We start from the raw sequence: 24,321 nt of genomic DNA, 5'->3' as shown, positions 1-24,321 counted from the left end.
ATCATACAATCTACCGGGTACCAAGTTGAGAGATTAATGAGAAGAAAGAGATGACACCGGGATGCCTTATGCACAGTCACTCATGCTCTCGTTACCTCTCGCCTGGACTACTGCAATGCTCTCTACATGGGGCTCCCCTTGAAGAGCACCCGGAGACTTCAGCTAGTTCAGAACGCGGCTGCGCGGGTTATTGGGGGAGCGTCTCGGGGCTCCCATATAACACCTATCCTGCGCAGACTGCACTGGCTACCTGTTGTTTTCCGGGTGCGCTTCAAGGTATTGGTTACCACCTTTAAAGCGCTCCATGGCTTAGGACCGGGCTATCTACGGGACCGTCTACTGCCGGCTTCTATCTCCCATCGTCCGGTACGTTCCCACAGAGAGGGACTCCTCAGGGTGCCGTCAGCCAAACAGTGTCGACTGGCGGCCCCCAGGGGGAGGGCCTTCTCTGTGGGGGCTCCGACCCTGTGGGACGAACTTCCCCTCGGACTTCGACAATTACCTGACCTTAGGACCTTTCGCCGCGAACTTAAAACTTATTTATTCCGTATGGCTGGACTAGCCTGATTCTTATTTTTATTGGATGGGTTTTTAAAATTCTGTGATTTTATGGGGAAGTACGTTTTTAATATTTTGGGCATTTAAATTAGTTTTTTAAGGGATGTTTTTAATTATTGTATGTATGTATATTTTATCTGCCTGTTCACCGCCCTGAGTCCTTCGGGAGAAGGGCGGTATACAAATTAAAATATTATTATTATTATTATTATTATTAATTTTACTATGTAAGTTTCAAAGCATGGGGTTTTTGGCACGGGGGTGGGGGGATGGAGAAGCACCCTGTAAGAACCGTAAGATAGAAACCATCACCATGCAGGCAGGCAAAAAGGAAGGAAGGAAGGAAGGAAGGAAGGAAGGAAGGAAGGAAGGAAGGAAGGAAGGAAGGAAGGAAGGAAGGAAGGAAGGAAGGAAGGAAGGAAGGAAGGAAGGAAGGAAGGTGGAGAAGACAGAGAGAGAAGGGGAAGACAGGCAAGGAAGGAAGGAAGAGAAGGAAGAAAAGAAGGAGAAAGGGAGAAAATTAGTCTCATTCTATATTGGTTTCTGGTATGACTGTAACCAAATTTGGCTCTATGTTGGCTTGAAATTCAGTCCAAATTAGCACAAGAATCATCAGGAGATGTTGGAAGAAAAGTACATGGGAAGGCTGATTCTGGGGGGGAAAGAAAGGCTTTTAGTTTCCCCAGAAGCTTCATTTGTGACTGGAAAAAAAAATTAATCTGAGAACTTTCGGCTCAGCCCTAAAAAAAAAAAGAAAGAAAGAAAGAAAAGAAAAACCCAGCAAAACACTCCAGATTACCTGGAATTAATGTGGCTTTTGTGATATTAATATTTCAGAGTGTTGCCTTTTGACATGGTTGGAGATAAATCTATACAGTTTCTCCCTGGTTGTAAAACATGGAAGAAATTTATGGAAACATGGAAAGATTTATATAGATATAATTATAAATCGGGAGCAAAAAAAAACCCAAAAAACAAAAGTCCTTGTTAAAAAAAGAAATAGGGTCTTTTGGTTATGTTAAAGTTGTATAGCCGTTTGCAATTTGGAGAAAATATTCTAGCTTTAATCTCCTTTTTCAATATTAAGGAATGGTGCAAATGTCTGTGGGCTTTTATCTGAGGAAGTAACCAGGCAGAACAATGGAAAAGCAATGTTACAAATTGGGGCAAAATATTCAGAATAATGTCGTGCATTATTCTTTCATTTGCAGCCACACAGATTCTTTGTAGACAAACACACACACAAATATCTAGCAGGCCTAGATAATTTGATAGGAAATGTCTGTTTTGACCCACTTTGCTCTATAGCTTAGATATAGCTTATATATGCATTTATTAAAAATATCATTGTTAGATTTCATCTTCAAGCATTAAAATGCACACCAATATAAAAGGAAAAAGGAAAGAGAATGACAAATTAGAAACGACAAAAATATACATCAAACAAACATAACAAAAGTGACTTCCGACTTTCTTTTATTGAAGAAATATTAGCAATACAACCACCTTTCTCAAAGTTTAAACAAGTAAGCCCAATCTACAAAATAGCCTTAAAATATCAATAGTTGATGTACTAAAAACAACAACCAGTATTGGTAACATGTAATTTCATCTAAAAAGGTAGTAGGTGACAAGAGGAAAATTAAGATCAATTGTTGTGGGAAAAGGATAAAAACGCTAACCCTGAAAGCAAGTTCAGGAACTACATGTGTGCTCTGATGGATCTTGGTTCTTATTTCTAAGTCCTTGGTGCTCTCTGAGCTGGCTTGTTTTCTTGCAGACATTAGAAGGGAGTGGAGATTGCGGGGAGGAGGAGGAGGAGGAGGAGGAGGAGGAGGAGGAGGTGGAGGAGGAGGAGGAGGACTGTGGGGACCTTGGTGGTCTCTGAGTTTGGTTGTTTTCTTGCAGACATTAGAAGGAGTGGAGATTGCGGGGAGGAGGAGGTGGAGGAGGAGGAGGAGGAGGAGGAGGAGGAGGAGGAGGAGGAGGTGGAGGAGGAGGAGGAGGAGGAGGAGGAGGAGGAGGAGGAGGAGGAGGACTGTGGGGACCTTGGTGGTCTCTGAGTTTGGTTGTTTTCCTGCAGACATTTCAGTACCAAACTAAGTAACATCATCAGTGTTTGAAGGGAATGGAGTTTGCTACTTTCTAACTCTGATCATGTTACCTAGTTTGGGAATGAAACATCTGCAAGAAAACATCCCAGCTCAGAGAGCATCAAGGAGCCCATAGTTCAACGCTGAGCTACAAATATTCCCCTCCCTTGGTTATTTCTAGGTGCTCACCTGCTGTCATTTGTCCAGTTTGTGGACAAAGTTGCTGCCTTTCTCAGGTCTTAGATGCCATTGGTGTCTTCTTCTCATTTGACCCATGTCTCTGCCTTGCCCTCTAGGTTCTTTTTTTTAATTAATTTTTTTTATTTTTTCCAATATAAACATACATATTTTGTGGACGGTACATTGATTGGATCAGGTCTTTTTTATACAACGTTAACAATAATAATACAAATCGTATGAAGAATTCTAATCTTCCAACTTCAAATAATACTAATCTCATTTCATATTCCTTTTATATTTTCCCTTTAATTCATTTAAGCGTAAATAATATTTCTTCGCACACTGTCTATATTATCCCTTAGTAAATGTTGTCATTGAATATTTTAAAAATCACTCATTATTCCACCATAACATCAATATCCCAAATGTATAACACCAGTTATTAACAATATTCAATCCACCACGGGAGTATATCTCAAAGTCCCCATCATTTCTAATCCTTAATATTTTAAATTCACAATATCTTTTAACACACTGTTAATATTAGTAAGGTAAAGATAAAGGTTCCCCTTGCACATATGTGCTAGTCGTTCCCGACTCTAGGGGGCAGTGCTCATCTCTGTTTCAAAGCTGAAGAGCCAGCACTGTCCGAAGTCGTCTCCATGGTCATGTGGCCGGCATGACTAAAAGCCAAAGGCGCACGGAATGCTCTTTCCTTCCCACCAAAGGTGGTCCCTATTTTTCTACTTGCATTTTTTTTACGTGCTTTCGAACTGCTAGGTTGGCAGAAGCTGGGACAAGTAACAGGAGCTCACCCTGTTATGCAGCACTAGGGATTCAAACCGCTGAACTGCCGACCTTTCGATCGACAAGCTCAGCGTCTTAGCCACTGAGCCACCGCATCCCCTGTGTTAATATTAGTACTTCAGTTAAATTGTCTAATCTTAAATTACCATCTACGAACCTAAAATTAATTGGGGTTGTGGTGTTTTCCCTTTTTATTAATATACAGTATTTTCTCTTTATCCATCATCTCTTAGTCTTTCTAAAATTCCATCGTTTATTTATATATTTTTTTGGTCAGTCTTTTATCTCTCTCTCTTGTCTTACCCTCTAGGTTCTATTGGGACCTCACCATGTTGCTCCTCATGGTTGGAAACCTGATCATCATTCCAGTGGGCATCACCTTCTTCAAGGATGAGAACACAACCCCATGGATTGTCTTCAACGTGGTCTCAGATACCTTCTTCCTCATTGACCTGGTGCTCAATTTCCGCACGGGGATTGTGGTGGAAGACAACACGGAGATCATCCTTGACCCCCAGAGGATTAAGATGAAGTATCTCAAAAGCTGGTTTGTGGTGGATTTTATCTCGTCCATTCCGGTAGACTACATTTTCCTGATTGTGGAGACCCGCATCGATTCGGAGGTGTACAAGACAGCCCGAGCTCTGCGGATTGTCCGTTTCACCAAAATCCTCAGCCTCTTGAGGCTCTTGAGACTGTCTAGGCTCATACGGTACATTCATCAGTGGGAAGAGGTAAGTCAAGACGGAGTAGCCATCCCAAGCGGGACAAAAGGAAGAGGTGTGGAGAGATCTGTATTCTGTGGTGAGATATACTGAACACAAGGATGGGTTTTTCTGGATCTATTTACACCACTGGTGGAATTCAGACTTTTTTACTACTGGTTCTGTGGGCGTGGCTTGGTGGGTATGATGTGGCTTGGTGGGCGTGGCAAGGGAAGGATACTGCAAAATCCCCATTCCCTCCCCACTCCTGGGGGAAAAGATATTGCAAAATCTCCATTCCCACCCCACTCCAGGGGAAGGATATTGCAAAATCTCCATTCCCACTCCACTCCAGGGGAAGGATATTGCAAAATCTCCATTCCCACTCCACTCCAGGGGAAGGGTATTGCAAAATCTCCATTCCCACTCCACTCCAGGGGAAGGATATTTCAAAATCTCCATTCCCACTCCACTCCAGGGGAAGGATATTGCAAAATCTCCATTCCCTCCCCACTCCAGGGGAAGGATATTGCAAAATCTCCATTCCCATCCCACTCCAGGGGAAGGATATTTCAAAATCTCCATTCCCACTCCACTCCAGGGGAAGGATATTGCAAAATCTCCATTCCCACCCCACTCCAGCGGAAGGATATTGAAAATTTCCATTCCTACCCCACTCTGGGGCCAGCCACAGGTGGTATTTGCTGGTTCTCCAGAACCTGTCAGAACCTGCTGGATTTCACCCCGATTTACACAGATTTCATTCCAGGGAAGCCCTAAAACACTGCCTTACACACTGTAAGCCGCTCTGAATCTTCGGAGAAGGGCGGGATATAAATGTAAATTTAAAAAAAAGTCTTTACTCCAGGCTAAGTTGGCTGGGAATTCTGGGAGCTGTAGTTCCAAACTCTTTGGAAGGCACCCCCAGATCAGCCAAGATTTACAAGGACTTTTTAAGTTCATTTAACCGCCCTGAGTCCCTTGGGAGATAGGGCGGTATATAAATGTGATTAATAAATAAATTTAAGATTGGATTTAATAATCTAACAAGAACCCATTCAGATAACTTCGTGGAGGTATTATATAATGTCTGGTCTTCTCTTACTTCAACATCTGTTAAATCAATTTTGCAATTCTGGGGCTCCCCTAGTTCTTCAGCTGCAGGGGCTTCTGGGCTTCTGTCCAAGTCCTGCCCTGAAGCAACCACTCAAAGTGACTATTTGTCCGCTGGCTCTGTTGCTTCTCAATTTGGACTTCGGATGAAATGTGATCTTGGCTTCTCCTCTCCAAATGTTTATATATATTTTTATATAAATTGCCTGATATGTTCTTGACATGTATATGTGTATATTTATATTTTTTGTAGGTCTTTGGTTATTCGGGTGCTCTCCCGTGTAAAATTAGAAGTGTCTTGGCAACGTTTCGATGAAGTCTCATTCGTCATCTTCAGGCTTCAGATTCGTGCTTCTAGGAGCTGAAGCCTGAAGCTGAAGCCTGAAGCTGACGAATGAGACTTCGTCGAAACGTCGCCAAGACACTTCTAATTTTACGCGGGAGAAAACACGAATAACCAAATACCTACATACAAACACCCGCGAAAACCTCAGAAAACAATTTATATTTTTTATATATACATACATACACACATACATATATATGTCAAGAACATATTAGGTAATTTATATAATTATAAGCATAAACTGAATACATAAAATAGATACAAGTAGAGGAAACATTGGGACAGGGATGGAAGGCAGGCGGGTGCTCTTATGCATGCCCCTTACAGACCTCTTAGGAATGGGGTGAGGTCAACAGTAGATAGTTTAAGGTTAAAATTTGGGGGTTTTGGGATGAAACCACAGAGTCAGGTAGTGCATTCCAGGCATTGACCACTCTGTTGCTGAAGTCGTATTTTCTGCAATTGAGTTTGGAGCGGTTCACTTTTAAGTTTGTATCTATTGTGTGCTCGTGTATTGCTGTGGTTGAAGTTGAAATAGTCATTGACAGGTAGGACATTGTAGCAGATAATTTTATGAGCTATGCTCAGGTCATACCGAAGGCGGCGTAGTTCTAAGTTTTCTAAGCTCAGAATTTCCAGTCTGGTGGCATAAGGTATTTTGTTGCGAGCGGAGGAGTGGAGGGCTCTTCTTGTGAAATATTTCTGGACACGCTCGATTGTATTAATGTCCGATATGCAGTGTGGGTTCCAGACAGATGAGCTGTATTCGAGAATTGGTCTAGCAAAGGTTTTGTATGCTCTGGTTAGTAGTGAAATATTACCGGAGAAGAAGCTACGCAAGATTAGGTTTACAACCCTTAATGCCTTTTTGGCGATGTTTTTACAGTGGGCTTTGGCACTGAGATCATCGGATAGGAGTCAAATGACTCTCCTAGTTGTGTCCTTCTTCTGAGCAGCTGAGGAGAAAAATCAATTACCGGGGTGGATATTCTGTAGGCTGAACTCAAAGATTCAACTCTTTGGAGGAAACGTTGAAATCAAATTCACTGGTAAAATATTCACATGAGTTGTTCCTGTCCTGTTCTGTCCACTCCTCCTCCCATCCCCCCTCTCCAGAAGCCGCAATCTGGCTTTCCACCAGAGCTAGGACAGTGTCTGATTTCTGAAAAGGCTAATGGAAGGATGGGTAGCGCATAATAGGCTAAAAATCAAAGGTAAATATTTGAATAACTTCATTGCTGCAATATGGAGCGGAGGTGAAGGCAGGAAGGTAAAGTGGGTTTTACCGTCTTAATCTTGGTAACCGCGGTTTCGAATTCCATGGGGAGCTCTGTGATTAGACAATTTGATAAGGGGCAGATGGATATATAGCCTAGAACAGCGGTGGGCTTCAAATAATTTTTTACTACCGGTTCTGTGGGCACAGCTTGGTGGGCATGGCACAGCTTGGTGGGCGTGGCTTGGTGGGCATGGCAGGGGAAGGTTATTGCAAAATCCCCATTTCCTCCTGATCAGCTGGGATTTGGGAGACAGAGAATAGATGAGGGTGGGGCCCGTCAGAATTTTTACTACTGGTTCCTGGTTCTCCGAACTACTCAAAATTTCCGCTACCGGTTCTCCGGAACTGGTCAGAACCTGCTGAAACCCACCTCTGACCCGGAGATAATAAAACTGGAGTTTGAGTAAGTTTCATGGGTGGATTTAAGAAGGACCACGAAAGGATTATGAAAGAGGCTGACCACTGGTAGATCTCTTTTATCAGTGGCTAAGACGCTGAGCTTGTCGATCAGAAAGGTCGGCGGTTCGGCGGTTCGAATCCCTGGTACAGGTCTCCTGCGTGAGCCGGGGGTGGGGGTTGGACTAGATGACCTCCAAGGTCCCTTCCAACTCTGTTACTGTTGCAAAGACATTCAGTGCGATTTTGGCTTCTAATAGGACAACAGAGTGAGACTCGAAACATCGGATTGGTGAGGACTGATAAGCCGGGAAGGAAACGTTTAACATGGTGTGATTTTTCTTTCTTGGGTCGGGGCTGCTGAGCACACGCACACATGCACACATGCACACACACACACACACACACGCACACACGCACACAACCAGGATGGTGAAAAGGCCTGACTTTCTCCCACAGGAACTTTTTTTTCATGTTTTTTTACATGGAAAAAAAACCAGGTTTAATAGCAGCAAGGGGGGACCTCTAGCTAAGATTCTGTGCAGTTTGGAGAACCCCCAAATCCCACTCCTGGCTGGCCCCGCCCAGCCCACCCCTCCCCTCCCAGGAGCCCCCACACGTCCCGTTTTGGATGCAGGTAAGTGCAGGGTGCGCACAGAGGCTCGGGGAGGGTGAAAACCAAGCCTACCAGAAGTTTGATACTTCCGGAGGGCCTCCAGAGCCTGGGGAGGCTGTTTTCGCCCTTCCGGAGGCTCGAGAAAAGCCTCCAGAGCCCGGGGAGGGCAAAAAACAGCCCCCCCCACCCTGCCCGTGGTGCAGGAGACTGACTAGGCCACGCCCACCATGGCCACGCCCACTCAGGAACTGCGCAGAGAACCCCTTGCTAAAAGTTTTGAAGTTCACCCCTGCCCTGTCCTAATTAAACAAGAACCAGCTCTTCCAAGTTCGCCCAGAAATTTCTAATCACTTAAGAAGAACAGGTGTCACTTTGGTTGACTTTTTTTTTTGCAAACCCCTTTTCTCCTTCTTTCATCATCCTTAGTTTTCCTTCCGTTCCTTGCTGCCTTGTAAGAATTCCTCTCTTAGCTGTTTCACCTTCAGGAGCGAGACAGGAGATGCCTCAGTCCAAAATGGCTTCTCTCCCTGAAGATATGCAGCATATAGCGCGGTGATGACAAATCTTTTCGGTACTGAGTGCCCATACTAGAATGCGTGTGCATGTGTGAGCACGCCGGAGTGCCGCAAACTCGAAGACCGGCTGGCCGGTGCACACATGCCTGTTTTTTGGCGGCTTTTTTGGCTGTTTTTTGGGGCATTTTCCAGTGCTCTGGCACCCGCGAAGACCAGCTGGCGACCACACGCGTGTTCACAGAGAGGACTCTGTGTGCCAACTCTGGCACGCGTACCATAGGTTCACCATCACGGATTAGAGTGTCTCTCAAAACTTCCGTCACTTTTAAGATGGGTGGACTTCAATTCCCAGAATTCCCCAGCCGGCGTGCTTAGAAGCCAACGAACCAATGGGGAAACTGCAGGCTTTCGGGATAATGGCATCTCAGCATTTCACATCCTTACATACCTTTTTTTTTTCCCAGAGCGACATACGAACTCTGTTGGCAGGCAGCAGTTTTCTGTCAAAGATGAGAATGACAGTTCACAAAACTGCGAAGGTGGGCAAAGGAGAGAGAGAGCTGATTAACCAGGCAATGTTACAATTAATGAAGGAGTTGTCAAGCAATTATTCATAGCCAGTGGAAGACAGATTGATCGTTCTGTCGTGTTTTGCTTGAATGAAGTTTCGGTTTTCAGCTTTAGTTCTTTTTCACTTTGCAGATGAAAAATAACAAGAGACCAAAAGCAGAGGAATCTTATTTTCAGGGGTGGTAAGGATTGTCCCAGGAGAGACAGCTGAGTGTAGTGGTTAGGACACCAGCTTAGAAACCAGGAGATTGTGAATTCTAGTCCTCCCTTAGACACAATACCAGAAGGGTCACCTTGGGACAGGCAGGCTCTCTCTCTCAGCCAATGGTGAAATCTGAACTGGTTTATTACCAATTCGCTGGCTGCGCATGCGCGTTGGGTGCCAAACAAACACTGCATGTGCACATACACAGTACGCACCATGCACCAAATGCAAGGTGTGCACATGCGCGCAGTGCACTCCCAAAGGAGGCATGCGGTAAGTAGAAAAGCACGCAGGTGGGGTGTGATCAGCTGTGGCACGCGATCTTTTTTTCTCTCTTAAAACCATTTTTTTTACAACCTAAACCTATCGCGCAGCTCAGCTGTGATCCTCAGAGCCTTTTTTTACCTTTTAAAAGCATTTTTTACAACCTATTCAGCCGAATAAGTTGTAAAAAAATGCTTTTAAAAGTAAAAAAAAGGCTCTGATGATCGCACGGCTCAGCTGTGATCGTCAGAGTCTTTTTTTTTTACCTTTTAAAAGCATTTTTTACAACCTATTCCTACCATTTGAGCTGGAAAAGCGAGCAAGCCGGAAAGAAGCAGCAAGCGGGCCAGCAGGTGACCGGGCGATTGGGTAGGCATTGACGGTGCCATGGATTTTTGTTACCGGTTCTCCGAACCACCCGCCGCCATCACTACCGGATCGGTCGATCCGGTCTGAACCGGGAGCATTTCACCCCTGCTCTCAGCCCTGCAAGAAGGAGGCAAGCCACTTCTGAAATCTCGCCAAAAAACCTTCAGGGGTTATCCAGTCACTAGAAGTCAAGACTGACTTGAAGACACACACACACACACACACACACACACACACACACTCACACACACATACACACGTTCTCCAGGAAGTCACAAAGCAGCCCAGCTTCTCAACATGCGAACTGAAAAAGGAGCACATTTCTACCTTGTATACAGCTTCAGTTATAAAGCAAAAGGTTTGGTGCCTCTTCTGTCATTATGTGAACAAAGAGCTATAATGAAATCCTTGGTGCTTGGTTGTTTGCTTGCAGAAGTTTCATTACCTGACAAGGTAAGATAATTGCTCCCTGTTTGTACAGTAATTTGCCCTGCTGGTGTTGGTGCGGATGTGGTTTTCCTCCTTGGTAGTTCCGTGATTAGGGTATTGTTTTCTGCTTATTTGTCTGGTGTTGATCCCTGCTTATCTGGGTTTAGGCTGCTGGAGGGGATGTGTGGTAGGGTACTTTTGTTTCCGTTTTATTTATTTTGATGGATTGATTGGTTGATTTGTATCCTACCTTTATTAGTTTTGCAAATAGCTCAAGACAGTGAACATATCCCACACTCCTTTCCCCTCTTCTTTTTCCCACAACAACAACCCTGTGAAGTGGGTTTGGCTGAGAGAGTGACTGGCTCAAAGTCTCCCAGCTGGCTTTCATGGCTAAGGCGGTACTAGAACTCACAGTCTCCTGGTGTTTGGCCCATAGTCATCCATCCTGCTTTCATGGCTAAGGCAGTACTAGAACTCACAGTCTCCTGGTGATTGGCCCAAGGTCATCCATCCTGCTTTCATGGCTAAGGCAGTACTAGAACTCACAGTCTCCTGGTGATTGGCCCAAGGTCACCCATTCTGCTTTCATGGCTAAGGCGGTACTAGAACTCACAGTCTCCTGGTGATTGGCCCAAGGTCACCCATTCTGCTTTCATGGCTAAGGCGGTACTAGAACTCACAGTCTCCTGGTGTTTGGCCCATAGTCATCCATCCTGCTTTCATGGCTAAGGCGGTACTAGAACTCACAGTCTCCTGGTGTTTGGCCCATAGTCATCCATCCTGCTTTCATGGCTAAGGCGGTACTAGAACTCACAGTCTCCTGGTGTTTGGCCCATAGTCATCCATCCTGCTTTCATGGCTAAGGCGGTACTAGAACTCACAGTCTCCTGGTGTTTGGCCCATAGTCATCCATCCTGCTTTCATGGCTAAGGCGGTACTAGAACTCACAGTCTCCTGGTGTTTGGCCCATAGTCATCCATTCTGCTTTCATGGCTAAGGCAGTACTAGAACTCACAGTCTCCTGGTGTTTGGCCCATAGTTATCCATCCTACTCTCATCGCTAAGGCAGTACTAAAACTCACAGTCTCCTAGTTTCTAACCTTTTTAACCACTGGGCCAAACCAGCTCATATTTGTAGGTCCGGTGTTATAATTTTCAGTTTTTTTCCTACTGCACTATTTTGGGAGGTATTTATCGGAAGTTATAGAATGGTTTGTATGCGTATCCCACCCTAAAATGATGGGAAACAGGCGTCAACATTTAGCCCTTCTCTGTTTGGGACTTGAGGTGCCATCAAAAAGGTTTGGGTGTGGGGGGGCAACAGGTTGATAATTGGTGGATGGAGACTTTCCATTTAACGCCTTCAGCCAATCAAAAGAGCCAGAAGTCACCTCCAATTCTGAAGTCCAGCTTTGTTGGCCATCAAGAGGTGTGAAGGTTTAAGAGGGGATATCCGGGTGGATGAAATTATTTTTTCCGAGCACCACTGTGAGAATAAGCAACTAAGAGACACTCGGTGGACACATAATTATCATCCTGTTTGCCAGATTAATGAATTCAAGGTTAAGCTCGGGGAGGAGACGAGCCTGTTATTTTCCATTTGCCTACCTTCAGGGGGAGGTCTGGGCAGGAAAATTATCCTTTCTCGCTTGATTCCCAGAAGTGGATTTCCCATCCCGAGCAGCATCTTCCCCACCCCCCACCCTCAACCCCCAGCAATAATATAGGTGATCATCATCTAACGGCCACAATCGAGTCTCAAAATTCACGTGGCTGAGAAAATTTGCTAAGCGGACTTTTGTTCCATTGGACCGCTTTCCTTGCCACCGTCTGTTCCACCCATCCCTGCTGTCGTTAAGCAAGTAACACGGTTGTTAAGTGAATCTGGCTCCCTCCATTGTTAAGGAGGTCGTAATAGGTGGATCGTGTGAAACCCACCTCAGACCCCCTGGGACGCTTCAACCGTCGTAATTGTGAATCAGTTCTCAAGCATCCGAATCTAAATCATGCTGACCACGCTGCAACGGTCGATAACAGTGCTGGGTTGCACCCGGTTCGGTGCGAACCGGTTTATCCGAACGTCATAATGGACGATCTGGGCATGTGCAGAAGCCAGCAAGCCAGCAAGCGCGCTCCCATAGCAAACTGGTAGTAAAGGTAAATAGAACCCACCCCCTGGGTCGTAAGTATGAAGAACGGTCATAAGTCATTTTTTTTCAGTGCCGTTGTAACGTCGAATGGTCACGAAGGAAACGGTTATAAGTCGAGGACTACCTGTATGTGATGGTTTAACAACTTGAAATGCTTGCAGTGGTAGAAGGAAGCTATTTCAAAGTGGGAAGACTCTGAAAAACAAAGTAGTTAAACCTTCTAAAATTTCTCTCCGTTATTTTTTTTTTAAATTATTATTTACATTTATATCCCGCCCTTCTCCGAAGACTCAGGGCGGCTTACAGTGTGTAAGGCAATAGTCTCATTCTATTTGTATATTTACAAAGTCAACTTCTTGCCCCCCCAACAATCTGGGTCCTCATTTTACCTACCTTATAAAGGATGGAAGGCTGAGTCAACCTTGGGCTTGGTGGGATTCGAGCCTGCAGTAATTGCAGGCTGTTGTGTTTTAATAACAGGCTATCTTACAGCCTGAGCCACCACGGCCCTTCTTTCTTCTTCTCTCTTGTAGAAAAGAGAAGCATTTTTAAATATGTTAATTTAACACTGAGAGATAATACTGTAATTTAAGGGCATTTCCGTGTCAAAAGGATAAAAAAACAACAACAACCAGACCCATTTTCAGCAATCAGCAGTAGTCTCGAATTATGACTGTTCCTTTAGCAACGGTTCAAAGTTACAACACAAGTGCACTCCTCACACTTACAACGATCGCAACATCCCTACCATGTCAGTGGGTTGCCGGATCACCCTTCACAACCTTCCCGGGCATACAAAATCAACAGGGGAAAAATCCTGTGATTCATTTAATGGCCACATGATTCGCTTAATGACGGCATCACAAAAAAAAAAGATGGCAAAATTAGGTCTAATCTCACGGTGTCTCGCTGAAGGATCGCCACTACTTAATGGATGAAATTTTGCAACCCCTATTGTGGCTGCAAATCGAGGACTGAAATTAAGCGAGTAACTGGAAGGGGCGGGAATATTAGGGGCTCTGATTGGGGCCTCAGAGCCACAAGCGGCACACCTGTATCTCAGGTGGCGTGATTTCTTGCCATGGGCTCAGGTGGGAGATGCTGGAAACCTCACTCCTCCATCCAGCCCCCCCCCCCATCTGCACCTCTGGCGGCTTGTCTGCAGCTGTTCATTATGAGTTTTCTTTTGGGAAAATCCAAATTGGATGGGTCCCCTGGAGAAGCAGGGACCAGGTGCTAGATCCCCATCTTGCAGTCAATTAACTGCTTTTGTGTGTGTGTGTTTCATTTCCAACCTTCATTTTCACCTCAGCGACAAATCCTGCTTGGTATTTGGAGAGAAACTGCTAACAACCTCGCTTCCTAGAGGTTTTTTTTTTTTTTAACAGCTTCTTAGCAGTAGATCTTGGATCTACAAGAGCCGACGTGTTGTTTTGCTTCCAAACAAAAAAAAACCAAAAAAAAAACCCCACGAAGCTACCCAGCCAAGGTGGTTTCTTAGATTAGATATGGGTAAATCCTGGGATGTGGTGGCTCAGTGGCTAAGACGCTGAGCTTGTCGATTGGAAGATCGGCAGTCCAGTGGTTCGAATCCCTAGTGCTGCCGCGTAATGGGGTGAGCTCCCGTGACTTGTCTCAGCTTCTGCCAACCTAGCAGTTCGAAAGCAGGTTAAAAAATGCAAGTAGAAAAATAGGGACCACCTTTGGTGGGAAGGTAAGAGCGCTCCGTGCACCTTTGGCGTTGAGTCATGCCGGCCACATGACCATGGAGACGTCTTCGGACAGCGCTGGCTCTTCGGCTTTGAAACGGAGATGAGCACCGCCCCCTAGAGTCAGGAATGACCAGCACATATGTGCGAGGGGAACCTTTAACTTTACCTTTTAGATCCTACTCAATGGGCTGTTTTTTTTTTTGTTCTGTCCTGCAGTTCCAGTGAAAGGTGGTGTCCAACGAGGAGAGATTTTGGAAGGCTTAGTACATACACCTTGGGCTGAAAATTTACTTGTCGTTTCCTTTCTCTTATGCTGTCACATATCATCAGGCACGTCCTGATTAAACCTTGCAAAAAAGCAATCTCTCTGGGACCAGAGCTGTGATTGTAGCAAGACTCTGCCTGTGTTGTTGTGAAATGATACTCATGTTTGCTCCTGTGCGGAGTGCAACACCGTCGACATGATTCCTATCCCATTCCAGGCAAATGGTTGTCTGGTCTCTTCTTAAAAAACCTCCAGTATAACAACTTTTAGAGGCCCAAGTGGTTCCACTGGGGGAATTGTTCTCACTGTCAGGAAATTTCAGAATAGAATAGAATAGAATAGAATAGAATAGAATAGAATAGAATAGGATAGGATAGGATAGGATAGGATAGGATAGGATAGGATAGCGGAGCTGGAAGGGACCTTGGAGGTCCTCTAGTCCAACCCCCTGCTCAGGCAGGAAACCCTACACCATTTCAGACAAATGGTTATCCAACCTCTTCTTAAAAATTTCCAGTGTTGGAGCATTCACAACTTCTGCAGGCAAGTTGTTCCACTTATTGATTGTTCTAACTGTCAGGAAATTCCTCCTTAGTTCTAGAATAGAATAGAATTTTTTTATTGGCCAAGTGTGATTGGACACACAAGGAATTTGTCTTGGTGCATATGCTCTCAGTGTACATAGAAGAAAAGATACATTCATCAAGGTACAACATTTACAACACAATTGATGATCAATATATCAATATAAATCATAAGATTGCCAGCAACAAGTTATAGTCATATAACTTATAGTCATAAGTGGAAAGAGATTGGTGATGGGAAGTATGAAACGATTAATAGTAGTGCAGATTCAGTAAATAGTCTGACAGTGTTGATGGAATTATTTGTTTAGCAGAGTGATGGCCTTCGGGAAAAAACTGTTCTTGTGTCTAGTTGTTCTGGTGTGCAGTGCTCTATAGCGTCGTTTTGAGGGTAGGAGTTGTTCTAAGTTGTTTTTCTCCTTGATTAGTTTCCACCCATTGCTTCTTGTTCTACCCTCAAATGCTTAGGAGAACAGCTTGACTCCCTCTTCTTTGTGGCAGCCCCTGAGATATTGGAAGACTGCTATCATGTCTCCCTTAGTCCTTCTTTTCATTAAACTAGACATACCCAGTTCCTGCAACCGTTCTTCATATGTTTTAGCCTCCTGTCCCCTAATCATCTTTGCGGCTCTTCTTTTTTTACATCGTGGCAACCAAACTGGAATGCAGGATTCCAAGTGTGGTCTTACAAACGTGTTATGATTTGGACCAGAAGTAACCTGTGCCAGATGGGTGGAGGGCTAGGTACTCGCTCAAAGCCGGCTCTTCTCCCATGGCCGTGACCTCTTCAGCGCCAGAGTCGGACGTTGACAAGAGGGAAGGGCCAGATTCTCCCACATTGCGGAGTTAGAGGAGGTGACTCATCTGGGATGCACTTGACGGGCGCACTGCTGCCTCAGCATGCCGGACAAAGCAGGGCTTTGTGCCTCGTGCGGATAGAAAATCCCTTGAAGAGAGAAGCGAGTGGGCTGAGCAAGCTGTTTATTCTTCACGCGCCTCCCCACCCCCCACATCCCAATGCTTTGGGGGGGAGGGCAGGGGAACAGCTGGCATCAGGAGCACAGCTGGCATCAGTGGGAATTCCTGCAGCCAGCCCAAGCTGTCGGCTCCGACTCTCAGAGACTCTTCCTTCCCTTCCTTCCCTTCCTTCCTTCCTTCCTTCCTTCCTTCCTTCCTTCCTTCTCTTCCTTTTTCTCTTTCTTTCTTTCTTTCTTTCTCTTCCTTCCTTTTCTTTTCTTCCTTTCTCTTTTTCTCTTTCTTTCTGTCTCCTTCCTTCCTTCCTTCCCTTCCTTTTTCTCTTTCTTTCTTTTCTTTCTTTCTTTTCTTCCTTCCTTTTCTTTCTTTCTTTCTTTCTCTTTCTTTCTTCCTTTTCTTTTCTTCCTTTCTCTTTTTCTCTTTCTTTCTGTCTCCTTCCTTCCTTCCTTCCTTCCTTTCTCTTTCTTTTCTTCCTTCCTTTTCTTTCTTTCTTTCTTTCTTTCTCTTTCTTCCTTCCTTTTCTTTTCTTCCTTTCTCTTTCTTTCTTTCTCCTCCTTCCTTCCTTCCTTCCTTTCTTTCTTTCTTTCTTTCTTTCTTTCTTTCTTTCTTTCTGTCTTTCTTTCTTTCTTTCTTCTCTCCCTCATTTATCTATCTGCCTGCCTGCCTGCCTGCCTATCTATCTATCTATCTATCTATCTATCTATCTATCTATCTATCTATCTATCTATCTATCTATCTATCTATCTATCTATCTATCATTATCTATCTATCATCTATATCAGGCTTCTTTGTGCCCATCACATCTGGAGGCAATTCTGGGCAGCTTACAAACATTAAAAGCCAATAAACCATTGAAGCAATAACAACTCATAATAATCATAATTTGCAATTAAAAAGACAAGGAGGAAGGGAACAGGATGCGCACAGGGTGGGGGAGGAGAGGGGAAATTTCTGAGCCAGAGAAGGTGACACCATCACACACACACACACACCCTGCATGGGTAGAAAAGAAGCAGGGGTGTCTTCAGGGAAGGGTCTAAAAAATGAACAAACCCCAGCCTCAAGCAGGTAGCGACTGTCATGCAATCCCAGCTCCACCTTTTCTGTCTTGCAGTCTTGATTTTTCTTTTCTTTTCTTTTTTTTTGATTCCCCTGTGGACCTCCCTGGAATGCAGAAGAAATTGGTTTGCTGCAAGAGGGCTGATGCAGCATAGCTTGGTCAGGATTCACAACAGAGGAGCAGGGCGGTTAGATTGCTGGCATGTAACCTTGTGCCCCGTACAGAGTGGGCACCAGGGGTGAAATCCAGCAGGTTCTGACAGGTTCTGGAGAACCGGTAGCGGAAATTTTGAGTAGTTTGGAGAACCGGCAAATACCACCTCTGGCTGGTCCCAGAATGAGGAGGGAATGGGGATTTTGCAATATCCTTCCCCCAGGAGAGGGTGGGAATGGAGATTTTGCAATATCCTTCCCCCAGGAGTGGGGAGGGAATGGGGATTTTGCAGTATCCTTTCCCTGTCACACCCACCAAACCAAGCCAAGCCCACCAAGCCACACCCACAGAACCGGTAGTAAAAAAAAATTGAATTCTACCACTGGTGGGCACATCAAATTCTCAAGGGGGTTTCAGTGGGTGGGATGATTGGGGCACCACCTTCCCAGCCAGGCCTTCCCCTCTCACCACCAGTCAGTAGATTTGAGTTTAATGTCAGAGTTCCAAGTAACACCTCCAAGGATAGAAAACTCCGAGGCTTGAGTTTCCTCAAAGCTACATTTTATTAGAGATGTCATATTGGCACATCTGAACTGGCTTGATCCTTTAAAAATTTTAATCTGATTAATTGGGGTTTTAAATTTTTAATAATTTATAGGGGGTAATTGTGTTTTAGTCTTGGCCAATTGAATGAGTTTTTTAAGGGTTGTTTTTAATATTGTTTGTTTTCCTGTATTTTAACTGGCTGTTCACCGTCCTGAGTCCTTCGGGAGAAGGGTGGTCTGTAAATTAAAATATAAATTAAAATATTATTATTATTATTATTGGAGAAACCCAAATCTGAAAGCTTCCAGATTTTCCCCATCCGAAGGAAAGTCCAGGTCCCTTCCCCCTGCACCCACATGTCTATCACATGGTCCAATCAATGCACCATCCCATCTGGAGATCCCTCCCAGTCACATCTCTCCAGGTGCAGGGTAAGCTGTCCTTGACTCTCTGAGAAAGGAATGTTATTTTGACTACATATCACCCTGGCTCCATACAATCCCCCTTCCCAGTTTCCCACAGTAGTAAATGCGGCAGGCCTGAAGATCCAATGAAAAAGATGGCTTCCAGGCTTGACAAGAAGTTCACAGGATCTTCTTGGTGGTCGCTCCTGACCCAGTGGGATGCCTTCTTCTCCAGGAAGTCCCCTTTGGCCCCTCATTCCTCCTGCCACTGATGTTCTCCTCCCCCTCCAAATGTCTCAGTAGTCCATAATTTCAGAAGGTTTCCCAAAGGTGCTTTTTTCCCCAAGAGGCAACTAGACTTCCTTCAAGACGTTTTGCTTCTCATCCAGGAAGTAGAATTCCTTCAGTTCTGCCTGGGTCAGAACTTGAACAAAAGCACCTTTGGGAACAACCAGGGATGACTGGGAATCTCCCCAATCATAATTTCAGAACACGTTTTTGCTACTGTTCGACATTTCTGCCAGCTTTGGGAATGCAGTCTCCTGCATCTTCCTGTTAGGAGCAAGTGGTTTGACCATCGTTGGCTGCCCCAGAGATCCATTTGCTAGCATCTTCCTTGGAACTGTTCTTCCTCTAAGGAGTTCTCCTTCATCAGGGATGGAACTGGGGCAATCTGTCTGGACAAGTGCTGTCCTTCCATTTCCTTAAACTTTAGGACCAAACTTTAGAGTGGAAGGCTTCCAATTTCCAGAATGGATGGTTTGATAGACCTGGAATGTGAGAAGGGAGTCAGGAATATACATAGCGGTTAACAGTAACAGAGTTGGAAGGAACCTTGGAGGTCATCTAGTCCAATCCCCTGCTCGCGCAGGAGACCTGTACTAGGGATTCGAACCGCCGAACTGGCGACCTTTTTGATCGACAAGCTTGGTGTCTTAGCCACTGAGCCACCTAGTCAGGCATTAACACATATGGCACCTCTGTAAAGACAAAGGCCATCAGTGGTTAAGTCTACCTAACTGTGTTCCTTTGGGCTCAAGCAGATACATGCTACAGAACATACATGCTTGAACAAGAAGATTGAATCTGTAAGACCTGCAGTTAAACCTTTCGTGCATTGAGATGCAGATGACTATCGTTAGAGGTACTAATACCACTCTATAAAGCCTTAGTAAGACCACACCTAGAATACTGCATCCAGTTTTGGTCACCACACTATAAAAAAGATGTGGAGACTCTAGAAAGAGTGCAGAGAAGAGCAACCAGGATGATGAGGGGACTGGAGGCTCAAACATATGATGAATGGTTGCAGGAACTGGGTATGTCTAGTCTAGTGAAGAGAAGGACCAGGGGAGACAGGATAGCAGTCTTCCAATATTTGAGGGGCTGCCACAGAGAGGAGGGGGTCGACCTATTCTCCAAAGCACCTGAAGGCCAGACAAGGAATAATGGATGGAAACTAATCAAGGAGAGATTCAACCTGGAAATAAGGAGGAATTTTCTGACAGTGAAAGCAACCAACCCATGGAACAGAAGTTGCCTTCGGAAGTTGTGGGAGCTTCCTCACTGGAGGCTTTCAAGAAGAGACTGGACTGCCATCTGTAAGAAATGGTGTAGGGTTTCCTGCTTAGGCGGCGGATTGGACTAGACGACCTCCAAGGTCCCTTTCAATTCTGTTAATCTGTTAATCATTATAGCTGAACCAGCCAGACCTGCCTCCAAAAGCTCTTTGCCACCAGGAACCAATGTGCTCGGAGAACCAGGGCAGCTGGTCCCTACCTGAAGGGCAGCTGAGCAGACAAGGTAGGGCTTCTTTCTGGAACGAAGCACTAAAGAAGCGACAGGAGAATCCAATTTCTTTGCAAGCTGCTATTCTGAGCATCCATCGGTCTGATCTCCTGGCACTCCAAATGGAATTAATCACTCTGTGTGGGCGGGCTTTGCCCAAACAGTGGCTGATTTCATCTTTATTCAACCGGGAATATTGATAGGTTGTTTAGCATGTTTGTAGATACCTCAGGGTTTGCAGAAGGAGGGGAAGGAGGGAGCAAAAGAAGAAAGAGGAGGAGGAGGAGGAGGAGGAGGAGGAGGAGGAGGAGGAGGAGGAGGAGGAGGAGGAGGAGGAGGAGAAGGAGAAGGAGAAGGAGAAGGAGAAGGAGAAGGAGAAGGAGAAAGGGGAGGAGGAGAAGGAAGAAGAGAAGAGAGGAGGAAGAGGAGGAGGAGAAGGAAGAAGAGAAGAGAGGAGGAAGAGGAGGAGGAGAAGGAAGAAGAGAAGAGAGGAGGAGAAGGATCTTTTTTGATATTTGCTTCTCTTCTCTTTCATCTGTCATGGTTCTGAAAGCAGAGAATCAGGGTGTCCACAGGAGATGGTTCCAAAAAAATCAAAACGGTGACTGCGATGGTGTGATCCAAGTCCACCTCTCTCCACCTTTGTCTCTCGTCACTGTCTTTCTCTCACTTTCTCTCTCTCTCTGTCTCTGTCTCTCTGTCTCTGTCTCTCTTTCTCTCTCTTTCAAGTGTGTGTTATCCATACAATATACATTAAAAACAAGGACCTCTTCAATCACATCAACCGCATCAGAGGCCACATCAAAGGGGCCTCTGGTGGCTCAGACTGCTAAGACAGTCTGTTATTAACACAGCTGCCTGCAATTACCACAAGTTCAAGTCCCACCAGGCCCAAGGTTGACTCAGCCTTCCATCCTTTTATAAGGTAGGTAAAATGAGGACCCAGATTGTTGGGGGCGATAAAAGTTGACTTTGTATATAATATACAAATGGATGAAGACTATTGCTTAACACAGTGTAAACCGCCCTAAGTCTTTGGAGAAGGGCGGGATATAAATGCAAATTTTAAAAAAACCCAAAATTGTATCAAAAACATTGATAGTGCCCACGGGTCAAGCATAAGAAGCAAAGCCACTCCTGAGAGAAACATCTAGGAGAACCTCAACATGCATCTCCTTTATGTGGCCAAGAGTCATGCACCTTCTCCTCTTAGTAGCCGCATGTCCCCTGAAGCAAACCTTCCAAGCTGGCTCACTGCAAATTGCCCTGTGAATATTTGACACTAAAATGGGGCTTCTAAATAAATAAACCAGTTCTGCAACCTACCTAAGTACACTCGGTGTGTAAACTAGAGCACCACGAACCAGGCAGTACATTTAAAAATCCCTCTTTATCTTTGCAGACTTACATTTCCGAGTTGTTGTTTTTTCCCCTATACACATATACATAAAAAGCTGATAGTCAAGAAGAATAGAGAGTCGGCGTATAGAGAGAAATAGCAGATTTCTGCAAAAAGGTTAGAAAGAAAAATACATGCACACACAAAAGACTTCTGACTTCTTTTACAGCAGGTATAAATAAAAGTTGGCTTCAGCTTTTGCTGTACAATTGCAATAAACTTCCTTTCTATGACCCTGTAATCCCTTAATTTAGGGTAGAGTTGGGGCGACTAGATAGAGCTGAGCATTTACTGGCCAGATGCCCTTCCTGACACTTAGGCGGAGTTCGCAGCAAATATTTTTTGTTCTTTGCGACCTAGGAGAGAAAAATCTTCCACTACCTAGGATTGAACTCTCAACCTTCCAAGTGGAAGGTGAGCATCTTCACCACTAGGCCACCATGCTGCCCAATACAATTGCAACGGACTCTCCATTTTTAATACTCTTCAGCTTCCAAAAATTAAAGACTCTCCGCCTTTACGGATTTGCAGAAACTCCATTGCCCGATCTATTTCAGGATTCAGCTTCTCTTGCGGTTACCCTTCGAAGGGCAGCAACACTCACTGCGTGCAGGGTGAACTCACCAAGCGTCAGGAATTCAAAGACCTTCCCAACCATTTATAGCTTCTCCACCTTGGGGTGAAAGGCCCAACGGAAATCTCAAGGAATGAGCTGCACTAAAAGGAACCATATCATCAAATGCTTTTCTCTTATCTTCCACCTCAAGACGTGTGCATGCTTTGAGATGAGGCTCATCTGGGCTGTCAGTAGCTGCCTTTCTTATCTCCAGGCAGTGCAGGAACCTTGGCAACTATCTTCTCTCAAGGCCAATGGTGGCCCCTTCTAGCTTGCAGTTGACCAAATGCCCTTCAACTTTTCTCACGCACAAGAACCGTAGCCAGGGGTGGGCTTCAAAAATTTTAGCAAGGGGTTCTCTGCCTGGTTGCTGGGTGGGCGTGGCCATGATGGGCATGGCCTAGTCTTCCTCCTACACCATGGCAGGGGGAGGGGCATTTTTGCCCTCCTTGGGCTCCGGAGGCTTTCCTCGAGCCTCCAGGAAGGCGAAAACGAATGGCCTCCTCCAACTTCTAATTTCTACCTTTATTGTCTAACCATTTATAAAACAAACCCCACGTTAAAAAATATTCTGGATCTTCTTTATCTTTTATCTTTAACATTAACCTATCCATTTCCGCACAGTCTAATATTTTTTAAATTATGTTTTCATCTGTAGGAATTTCCTCATTTTTCCAATATTGTGCGTATACAATTCTTGCTGCTCTCAACACATATAATATTAAATATACAACCCCTTTGTTATATTTTTCTCCTAATATATACCTAACAGAAATATTTCTGGCTTTAGATCTGTAGGTTGCTTTATCATTTCCTCTGACCATGTATGTATTTTCGTCCAATATTTTATTTTTTTTTGCCTTTGGGCATGTCCACTGCATATAATAGAACGAGCCCGGCATCTGATTGCATTCCCAACATTTGGTTGACATGTTTTTAAACATCTTTGCTAGCCTTGCCGGTGGAAAATGCCACCTGTAAAACATTTTATGTAAGTTTTCCTTATGCGTAGTTGTCACTGTACACACGCAGCTGTTTTTACTGCCCATTTAGCTAAGGGCTAGACGAATATCCCCACCCTGGGCTAAGCTCCAGTTACAAATGCACACAGTTGCTCTTTTCACACCATTGTGTAAAAACCATTTTAAAAGCTTAACAAGGATCATCTGGCTCACACATCTGGCAAAGACAAACACAACATATGGGATCACAAATTAGCCCTTTTTTTAAAAAAAAAAAATCTTCTACTCTGGAGTGATGTTGAATGACGATCAAAACTTTGGAATTTGATCGTCTATCAGGCATTAACGGTTGCATCGTGCCTGCAGAATGATGAAAAAAATAAATAACATTGAGAAATTAATAATAATAATAACAGAGTTGGAAACCCTACACCATCTCAGACAGATGGTTATCCAATATTTACTTAAAAATTTCCAATATTGGAGCATTCACAACTTCTGCAGGCAAGTTGTTCCACTTATTGATTGTTCTAACTGTCAGGAAATTTCTCCGTAGTTCTAAGTTGCTTCCCTCCTTGATGAGTTTCCACCCATTGCTTCTTGTCCTGCCCTCAGGTGCTTTGGATAATAGCTTGACTCCCTCTTCTTTGTGGCAACCTCTGAGATATTGGAACACTGCTATCATGTCTCCCCCAGTCCTTCTTTTCATTAAACTAGGCATACCAAGTTCCTGCAACCGTTCTTCATATGTTCTAGCCTCCAGGCCCCTAATCCTCTTTGTTGCTCTTCTCTGCACTCTTTCTAGAGTCTCAACATCTTTTTTACATCGTGGCGACCAAAACTGAATGCAATATTCCACGTGTAGCCTTACCAAGGCCTTATAAAGTGGTATTAACACTTCACGTGATCTTGATTGAAAAAGGATTATTTATACCAGGTGTTAAGCAATGATTTTTAGAAATGTATAACTTATCTGTCTTACAGTCATATTCATTAATCGAAGGATGAAGTCTTATTTTCTTCTATGGCAGAGAGGTTATATTTTGTACAATAATATTTTGTAACTGATTGTACCCAGTCGGGTGGGATCCTTCCAGTTTAACAACTGGTTCGGTGATCACGTGCTTCGCTGTGCACGCATGCACAGTTTGAAGAAATCTTCACTTCCGTGTTTCTTCGGAGGAGATACACAGCTGAGGCGCGGCCGCGCAATATCAGCTGAGAGGATAAAGGTAGGAAAATAGCACGGGCAAGCGGGTG

General features: G+C 44.5%; 1 protein-coding gene across 1 annotated transcript in view; it reads left to right on the top strand.

Moving 5' to 3' along the window:
- Window positions 1–24,321, top strand: part of HCN4 (hyperpolarization activated cyclic nucleotide gated potassium channel 4) — a 62,153-nt gene that overhangs the window by 19,241 nt on the left and 18,591 nt on the right. Inside the window, exon 2 of the mRNA XM_058155829.1 lies at window positions 3,949–4,372. Coding sequence (XP_058011812.1) covers window positions 3,949–4,372 — 424 coding nt within the window. The remainder of the gene's footprint in view (window positions 1–3,948; window positions 4,373–24,321) is intronic.

This window comes from Ahaetulla prasina, chromosome 13 (genome assembly GCF_028640845.1).
Source record: "Ahaetulla prasina isolate Xishuangbanna chromosome 13, ASM2864084v1, whole genome shotgun sequence".
In the NCBI taxonomy this organism is placed as follows: domain Eukaryota; kingdom Metazoa; phylum Chordata; class Lepidosauria; order Squamata; family Colubridae; genus Ahaetulla; species Ahaetulla prasina.
Note: the sequence above shows the minus strand (reverse complement) of the source record. Positions and strands in the feature narration are given on the sequence as shown.